Source organism: Dioscorea cayenensis, chromosome 24, assembly GCF_009730915.1.
Source record: "Dioscorea cayenensis subsp. rotundata cultivar TDr96_F1 chromosome 24, TDr96_F1_v2_PseudoChromosome.rev07_lg8_w22 25.fasta, whole genome shotgun sequence".
In the NCBI taxonomy this organism is placed as follows: domain Eukaryota; kingdom Viridiplantae; phylum Streptophyta; class Magnoliopsida; order Dioscoreales; family Dioscoreaceae; genus Dioscorea; species Dioscorea cayenensis.
In genome coordinates this window covers 443,866-453,596 of record NC_052494.1, presented here as the reverse complement: position 1 = coordinate 453,596, position 9,731 = coordinate 443,866, and the positions used below count along the sequence as shown (strand labels likewise).

Sequence of the window (9,731 nt, the reverse complement as noted above, 5' to 3'; positions counted from 1 at the left end):
TTTAAAAAATATATATATAGCTTTATTAAATAAAATATATTAATTTGAGGCATTTGGATAGTTATGATCATCAAAATCATATGAAGGGAAGATTTTATATTTTTATATTTTTATCTAATCTTAATTTTTATCTAATCTTTCTCATTTTATCTGATCTTTCTCAATTTCTCACCATGGATCAAGACTCACGATATCATCTCACATCTTATCTTATCTCGATCTTCTTCTCACTTAATGCAATCATAATCTTGAAATTGTTATATTAGTAAATAATATTAATTAGTTCATAAATACTTTTGTATATATTAATATCAATTTTTAGTAGTTAATAAAATCTTATTATTTTATGATCCGATCTTACAATAGATGTTATAGATCCTATAAAATCTAAAAAGGGATGATGGTTAATTTAATCCACTTTAAAAAGAAATTTGCTTTATTTCCTCTCTTTTTTTTTTCAATCTAAAAAACATCCATCATTGAATTAAAAAAAAACTATTTCAGGATTTTTTTTTTTTTTACTTGTCACATTTTAAAGGTTTTCTTTGGTAATTTTTACTTGTCCATTTAAAAAATTTATAAAATATTTAATGATTTTTTTGCCAATTTTTTTCTACTTCTTAAAACATATTTAAAATAAAAGTAATCTGAAACATTAATATAATTTTTATAAATTTTAGATTACAACAAATTTTAACTAATTTTTTTAATTCGTACGATTTAGATAAAATAGACAAGTAAAAAAACCAGAGAAAATAATTTTAATTATGAAAAGCTTTTGGCAAAATGGTCCTAATCCCATTGTGTGTGAAATTTAATTTGTGCGGTTTTCATTACCCATGTGTGTACACCTTGACTACTAAATCCTTATTCCTCAAAATAAAATAAAAACACCATTCAAACAAACATGAAATGAGCTCCAAAAAGAATAATATCATAAAAATAATATTTTAAATAAATAAAATAAAATAAAATACATCATGAAAACTGAAGAACTTAAGGTAAATAGGATTGAATTACAGCTGCAAACAAGCTAAAAACACTGTTTGATATTCATGACTATGAAGGTTAAGCAATCAGAATACTCAAATGGCCAAGAATGCTCTGCTTTGCATTTGATGTAATACATTTGAAGTGTGATTAATAAAGAAAAAAAACTCAAATTGCCGAGAGTTCAATACTCAAGAACTGAAGAAGAAAAACACTTAATCAATATGCTAGGACTTAACAGTGTCACTAATTGAATAAATCTGTGTGTATATCTCTATCTCTGATTCCACATACAGCAATCATATTTAGATTTACTGCAATGAATGAATAACAAAACTGAAAGCCTTCAGGTCAATAAAATGAGTTACAGTTGCTAACAAGCTGAGTATCTGATATTCAAGAACAAAGGTTAAGCATCCCCCACAATAAACAAGGACTTGTCACTGTTAATCAATGGATAAATTTCTCCCTCTGAATTTTTCATGCAATGAATTTGAAGAATGATGAAACTAAAACCTTCAAGTAACAGAGTGAATTGCAGTCAATAATAAGCTAAAACATTGTGTTTCCTATTCAAGAGCATAAGATGTCCAAACATTCACATTTCTGATTACTCAGACTTGCGCAGACATAATCAATGTGATAGGACCTGTCACTATTGGTCAATTACTAAATTATCTCACTATCTCTATTTTTGATTTCATATAAAGCTTGCCTTCAGATTTACTGCAACGAATTTCAAGCATGATTGACAAAGCTGAAAATCTTCAGGTAAATATATTCAATTAAAAATGCTAAAAAGGTAATACCTAAATTGTTTACCGGAGACATTTATCAAACCAACAGAGGATTTATAACATGCCCAACGAACAGGATAACTCCTGTCCTGTCTTCTCTGATTAAAAACAGGAAGGAGTGATCAGCAACGAAATCCAGCGGAGGTTGATACACGCGCGCTGACCCTAACACTACAACAACAGATGCAGCAGCTGCTTCAGTTCCTTCCTCATTTACTTCAATAAAGGATTTGTGGATAACTGATGGAACATATAGATTTTGGCCAGTGGGTGAGTCCACCATCTCAGACAGATCACAGTTTTCTGAGAAAAGCAACTCCAGGCCCAAAGCTTTTAAAACTTCAGATGCTTCAAATCCAAAGGAGACCTTGAATTTTGGAATCTTAAATTCACCTACAGCAACCTTTCGAGCTGGAAGATAACGATCCAATGACCCGAGATCTTTTAATTTCTCTAATAAACTCCATAAACCATCTTGTGCATCAGGAAGAAATAAATACATAGAAAATTGCCTCCCATCAACACCTTTTTTGTAAGGAAGCCCGAGGACTTTAAAACCATCATGGGCAGAGAGAAGTTGTTTATCTTCAGAGGTCATAAAAGGTACCTGTACAGAACTACCATCGAGCAGATGGAATTCAGAGTTGGTGGTTCCCGTTGCATCAAATTTCTTATCCCACAACCCTTTAAAATAAAGGGCATTGCCAAAGACCAATCTTGTCTCGTGATCAACAGACCCAGAAGGAAGAAGGCCTTTGATGAGTCCAGATGTCAAATTCTCAACCCAAGCGTTAACTTCTTTTGCAACTTGATCAGCCTAGAGAAACAATATGAACCCAACTTCATTTTAAAGACCACTATCAAGAAACATTTAGGAAGATTAACAAACTACAGGCAACCCTCTTGGGAATAAATAGAACTAAATATTTCTGATCACAAGCAAAACTTCTTTTCTTTTCTTTTTTTACTTTTTCACATGCCAGGTATCATTTTCTTGAAATGCACAACCAAGTAAAACAGCAAAAGCAGGAAATTTTCACAATCATCAACATTCCGAATATACAATATAATGTAATAGATGTTAATATGTTATGCGCTGAAACACTTAATCATTTCTAAGCACAAAAAGCACATTATTTTCAAAGATTTCCACTTTGGTTCTTTCAGAATATCTTCCATCACTCATATAACTCAAATTCAAATTCAAGAATTTCAATGGGCTGCCTAGCTAAATTCACACATTAATGATAGGTCCTCACAACATGTCCAGATCCATGACTAGGAAAATTAGGGTATAACATGCTGAAATTGCTAGAGTTAAAAGTTCAAACTCTAGATACAACAACAACTTCATTATGACTAGGAAAAGTAGGGTATACCATGCTGAAATTGCTAGAATTAAAGGTTCAAACTCTAGATACAACAACTTCATTATGACTAGGAAAATTAGGGTATAATATGCTGACATTGCTAGAATTAAAAGTTCAAACTCTAGATACAACAACAACTTCATTATGACAAGGAATATTAGGGTATAACATGCTGAAATTGCTAAAATTAAAAGTTCAAACTCTAGATACAACAACAACTTAATTTAAAATAAAAATAAAAAATAAAAAAAAAAGAACCACCATCTTTGGTATCACAATACTAACGAATGAAGAAAGATCGAAAAATTAAATTCTCACATTTGATTGAAAATCGACGGTCTTGGCCTCGGCCTTATACGTCTCAGACGCGATCTGTTTGAAAGAAGGCTTCAAAGAAACCGAACGATCGACCCAGACACCATTGGAGAAGACGATCCGGGGCCCGCCACTGGCCGAGGCGTCGGAGAGAACAACGGAAACGATCCGGGACGCGAGGGAGCTGAGTTCACCGAGGTTCGCAGAGCCGAGGACCGGGAGGATCTCGTCACGGGTAGGACCCTTCGAGCCAGCGGCAATGAGGCTGAGCATGGAGTGGAGAGAGAGCGGCGAGAAGACGAGGTTCCGCCCGTCGATGGCCGCGGCCGCACCAACGTGGTTTGCCAGCCGGAGCGCGAACCCCGTCTGCTTCGCGATCGATTTTCGAAGGAACATTGTTAGGGTTTTCGATTCGGTTGTGGTTTTTTTTGGGGAGTTTGATCGAAGTTATGGGTTTAAGGAAAAATAAAAGAGTTTTTAGTTATTTATTTTTAATACTTTTAAATTACATGCAAGCCCTTTATTATGTTTGTTTTACAGATTCGTCCTCTTTCAGTGGAAGAACATCAGATGAAATCTTCCAAGAGGGGCTGATGGTTAATTTACTCGGCTTTAAAAAGAAATTTGCTTTATTTTATTCCTCACGTTTTTCTCGCTGGAAAAAAATTATTAAAAAATACTATTTCTTTTTTATTTATCCATTTTAACAAATTCATATAAATTTAAAAATTAATTAAATTAATTAAAAATCTAAAGTTTATATACTTTCTAAAATTATCTTTATTTAAAATATAATTTAATAAAATGTGTAGTTGTATATATTTATAAAAAATTATAGAAATACATTAAAGGCCATTTAATAAACATGATAAACATGGCATTATATCTTTATCCTACTGACCACATGATAATTAATAATAATGGTAAAAACAGGCATGATTTGATAAAAAATATTAAATTTATTTTTTTACCTTATAATTAGATTTTTCTCCGTCATTTAGGGTTTGATTGTATCTTTTCTTTTCTTATGATCTTTTACTTTCCATGATTTGTAATTTTTGAAATATGTGATATTGAAATCAATATATTTATGGACATTATCTATAGGTTATTTATTTTTTAAAAATATAATATAATATATTAAATCTACGATACGTAAATCATTGAAGATTTAAAAAAAAGTCTTTTTTTAAAAATAAATATATAACTATATTATGAAAGATAATGTTGTTTATTTATATATCATTCATATCTAGTCCACTTTAAACGTAAGATAAATAACAAAATCCTATCTAATGGCTTATAAACATAGTTCTCATATCCTATCATGTCCACCAAACGAGTCCTAAATTTTAAAAAATAATATTTCATATTTCATATATTTTCTAAATTGACAAGTAAAAAAAAAAACTCCAAAATGAGCATGAGTGACCTTTTATGGTCTCTAGCTGCCGTTTTTAGAATCTGAATAACCTTTTGTTTTTTTAATAAATGAACATATATAATCCTTATTTTAAGGAATGGCAAAGAGCGCACTGCTTTCCGTTTAATGTAATAAATTTGAAATATGATTAATAAGAGAATAACTCAAATTGCCCAGAGTTCCATCTTCAAGAACTGAAGAAGTAAAGCATTCATATACTCACAAAGACACTAATCAATATGCTAATACTTCAGAGTGTTGGTAATTGAATAAATCACTGTCAATATCTCTAATTCTGATTCCACATACAGCAATCATATTTAGATTTACTGCAATGAATTTGAAGTGTGAATTAACAAAACTGAAAGCCTTCAGGTCAATAGAATGAGTTACAGTTGTTAACAAGCTAAAACAGAGTATTTAATATTCAAGAACAAAGATTAAGCATCCCCACAACATACAAGGACTTGCCACTGTTAATCAATAAATAAATTTCTCCCTTCAAATTTTTACTGCAATAAAATTTGAGATTGATGAAACTAGAAACTTTCAAGTAAACAGATTGAATTTCAGTCAATAACAAGCTAAAACATTGTGTTTCCTATTCAAGAGCAGAAGAAATTCAAGCATTCACATTACTCAGACTTGCAAAGACATGATCAATGTGCTAGGACCTGTCACTGTTGGTCAATTGACAAATTCTTCACACTATCCCTAGTTTTTTATTTCATATTAAGCTTGTCTTCGAATTTACTGTAACGAATTTCAAGTGTGATTGACAAAACTGAAAATCTTCAGGTAAATATATTTAAAGTTGCTATATATTCAATTGAAGTTGCTAAAAAGGTAAAAAAAATAAAATCATTCAGGAAATTGTGTTCAGACTATTGGGACTTGTCACTATACACCAATGGACAAATTTCATGCATGATTAATGATGCTGAAAACCTTTCAGAATTACTGGTCCCAATATGCAAAAACAAAAGTCAAATATTTTTCCGAACTAAATGTCTTATTCCTCTCACTAAATAACAGGCTCCATTTAATGACAAAAGGTGTCCCTTAAACCAAGATATAAGATGACCCTAAGCAATGAAAATGATAGGTTTTATCAAGGTAGACAATACAAAAGAATGGCAATTCAACAGCAAAAGCATTGACATTGAGAACCACGTATAAGTGAAACTTACATGAGAGACATAACAAGCTTTCAGACTTTCACACTTCATTTCATTAATTCTGAAGAAGAAATGTGTCATCTTTATTTCTGCCATCTCCCTCTGCTGGAAGGCAACCAAGATGAGAAAATCCTGCTTACCATGGGTTAGAAAAAGCACAGCATGAAATACAATTACAGCAAACCAACCATTCGTTCTTCACACTGGAAGGAAAGCAATGAGATTGACAACCATGAATGAGTGAAACTTGCATCAGAGACGTGACAGCTTTCACACTTGATTTCATTTATTCCGACGAGGAAAAATGCCGACATTGACACTTCTAAAGTCTCTCTTACTGTTCTGGAAGGTGATCAAGATGAGATAATCCTGACAGTGGGTTAGAAAAAGCATGTCACGGTATGCACTTATGACAAACCAACCATTTATACAAACAACCATTTATTTACTCATCACACTGGTGCAGTCGTAAACATGTTTACAGTATTACTACTACATTCCCCAGAAACATAGCTCCACAGTCGTAAAATTGTTCATGGGATATATTTATCAGACCAATTGAGGATTTATAACATGCCCAACGAAAATGACAACTCCTGTCATGTCTTCTCTTATTAAAAACGTGAAGGGGTGATCAGCTACAAAATCCAGCAGAGGCAAGGACAAATACCTCAGAGCTACAGCAGCCGATGCTGCAGCTGCCTCAGTTCCTTCCTCATTCACTTCAATAAAAGATTTGTGGAAAACTGATGAAACATATAGTTTTCGGCCAGTGGGTGAATCCACCATCTCACTCAGATCACAGTTTTCTGAGAAAAGCAACTCCAGGCCCAAAGCTTTTAAAACTTCAGATGCTTCAAATCCAAAGGAGACCTTGAATTTTGGAATCTTAAATTCACCTACAGCAACCTTTCGAGCTGGAAGATAACGATCCAATGACCCGAGATCTTTTAATTTCTCTAATAAACTCCATAAACCATCTTGTGCATCAGGAAGAAATAAATACATAGAAAATTGCCTCCCATCAACACCTTTTTTGTAAGGAAGCCCGAGGACTTTAAAACCATTGTGGGCAGAGAGAAGTTGTTTATCTTCAGAGGTCATAAAAGGTACTTGTACAGAGCTACCATCAAGCAGATGGAATTCAGAGTCGGTGGTTTCAGTTGCATCAAATTTCTTATCCCACAACCCTTTAAAATAAAGTGCATTTCCAAAGACCAATCTTGTACTGTGATCAACAGACCCAGAAGGAAGAAGCTCTTTGATGAGTCCAGATGTCACATTCTCAACCCAAGCGTTAACTTCTTTTGCAACTTGATCAGCCTACAGAAACAATATGAACCCAACTTCATTTTAAAGATCACCATCAAGAAATATTTTGAAAGATGAACAAACTACAGGCAACCCTCTTGAGAATAAATAAAACTATATAGTTCTGATCACAAATCAAACACTTTTTTTTAATTTATTTTTTTACATACCTGGTAACATTTTCTTGCAATACACAACCATGCAAAACAGCAAAGGCAGGGAATTTTCAAAATTATCAACACTCTGAGTCTAAATACAATGTAATCTATGTTATGTGCTGAAGTCCTTCATCATTTCTAAGCATAAAAGGCACATTATTTTCAAAGATTTCCACTTTGGTTCTTAGAGAATATTTTTCCCAAGGAAACAGATGTTCCCACCTCTTGGTCCACATCTCTCAATATATGTTTGTATCTTCTCTAAACTCCAGATGAAAACAAGGAAAAATATGTGTCAACACCACACCAGCAATCTATCACTAAATGATATACCAAGAAGAAAGTACCACAATTATCAGCTCGCAGAAGAAACCATTTTCACTGAATAAATCTATCCAATAAATCTGGCCATCAGTCCAGGAGTACCCATAAAAGTATGTAACAAGCAATAGAAGTCCTTGAGCTAAAGAGCAGTTCAAAGAAAATTGTTATGGTATAAGCTCATGGTAATTGATAGGTAAAAGTTGAAACACTCTAATGAATCAATAGATTTGGTTGTCTTTATACCAAAAACACTGAACAGTGCATATATATGACAGCATGGACTATCACTACAATGATACCATGAAAACAACAATAAGGCAAGGTTCAATTTAACAGAAGGATTATATGATACAGACATGCTAAATTTGATACAATTAAAGGTTCAAACTACGGATGCAACAATAACTTCAGGCAAAAACATCTTTAGTATCAATACACTAAAAGAATGGGGAAAGGGCGAAAATTTATAGAAAAATTCTCACCTTTGACTGAAAATCAACGGCCTTGGCCTCGGCCTTATACGTCCCAGACACGATCTGTTTGAAAGAAGGCTTTAAAGAAACCGAACCATCGACCCAGACACCGTTGGAGAAGACGACCCGGGGACCGCCACTGGCCGAGGCATCGGAGAGAACAACGGAAACGATCTGGGACGCAAGGGAACTGAGTTCATCGGAGCTGGCCGAGCCGACGAGCGAGAGGATCTGGTCACGAGTAGGACCATTTGATCCAGCGGCGATGAGGCCGAGGACGACATGGAGAGAGAGCGGCGAGAAGGCGAGGTTGGAGCCCCCGGCGATGGCCGTGCCAACGTGGTTTGCCAGCCGGAGCGCGAACCCGGTCTGCTTCGCGATCGATTTTCGAAGGTCCATTGTTAGGGTTTTCGATTCCCTTTTTTTGGGGAAGTTTGATCGAAAGTGAAGGGTTTAAAGGGTGGAAAAGGGGTTTTAGTTAGCCACTTTAGTCCCTGAACAATTTTATAATTCATTTTTAATCCTCATAAATTATATGCAAGTCCTTTACTATGCTTGTTATTCAGTTATTCTCTTTCAGTGGAGAAATATATGAGATAATCTTCTACGAGGGACTGATTGTTAATTTAATCCACTTTAAAAAAAAATTGCTTCATTCCTCACTTTTTTTCGTTTTATTCGAGAGAATATTGCAAAAACACCCTCATAAATTAAATAAATTAATTAACAATCTTTATTCCTTAAAGTAAATAAAAAAATATATTCAAACAAGCATGAAATAAACTAAAAAGAACAATATCATAAAAATAATATTTCAAATCAATAGAAAAATAATGTTTGAAATAAAATAAAATAGAGCATTCAACAACACGTTGAATGAACTAGATCAAAAAAATAAAAATAAAAATAAAAATAAAATTTGCAATAAAGTCCATCTAATGCTTGAAATTAGCAGTGACAGGGAATGAAGCAGCTAAATGACCATCTCCAACCACAATGGTATGCTCACCAGAAGGCAAAACTTTGTAAGCAGTCTTCTCAACTAAACCCAAAGCCATCTTGCATAGAACATGAGGTTCGATTCAGAGTTCTCTCCGAAAACGAATGCCGTACACAAGTGACTCGATACCAATTGATTCAAGGCCATTGGTTTAATATATATTAGTATTATAAATAAAGATATTAATATCAAGTATAATAATTATATAAAAATAATAATTATATATTAAATAAATATTTATTTTGAATCAAATATCATGAATATTAAATTATATTAATTAATTGTTAATATAAATTAAATTAGATATTTGATAATGATAATTTAAGTGAAATAACATGTTTACATATTAAATTAAATGAAAATAATTTATTTTACTTATTAAAATGAATGTT

General features: G+C 33.0%; 2 protein-coding genes across 5 annotated transcripts; both read right to left on the bottom strand.

Moving 5' to 3' along the window:
• Positions 1 to 1,752: 1,752 nt before the first annotated feature.
• LOC120252822 (serpin-ZXA-like) lies at positions 1,753 to 3,913 on the bottom strand. Its single transcript, XM_039260990.1, has 2 exons — positions 3,476 to 3,913; positions 1,753 to 2,604 (listed from the first exon to the last, which is right to left on the bottom strand). The coding sequence occupies exons 1-2, from the start codon at positions 3,866 to 3,868 to the stop codon at positions 1,825 to 1,827; spliced, it is 1,173 nt and encodes a 390-aa protein (XP_039116924.1). The 5' UTR covers positions 3,869 to 3,913; the 3' UTR covers positions 1,753 to 1,824.
• A 2,122-nt stretch (positions 3,914 to 6,035) lies between these two features.
• Positions 6,036 to 8,782, bottom strand: LOC120252848 (serpin-ZXA-like). Of its 4 annotated transcripts, none has more exons than XR_005534162.1 (4): positions 8,349 to 8,782; positions 6,744 to 7,396; positions 6,262 to 6,442; positions 6,036 to 6,178 (listed from the first exon to the last, which is right to left on the bottom strand). XR_005534162.1 is itself a non-coding variant. In XM_039261039.1 (3 exons), the coding sequence occupies exons 1-3, from the start codon at positions 8,736 to 8,738 to the stop codon at positions 6,427 to 6,429; spliced, it is 1,059 nt and encodes a 352-aa protein (XP_039116973.1). In that variant the 5' UTR covers positions 8,739 to 8,782; the 3' UTR covers positions 6,036 to 6,426. The 4 variants fall into 4 exon arrangements, 2 of the variants coding, with proteins under 2 accessions (XP_039116973.1, XP_039116972.1); XR_005534163.1 differs by having other exon boundaries at positions 6,036 to 6,175; XM_039261039.1 differs by having other exon boundaries at positions 6,036 to 6,442.
• Positions 8,783 to 9,731: the final 949 nt, after the last annotated feature.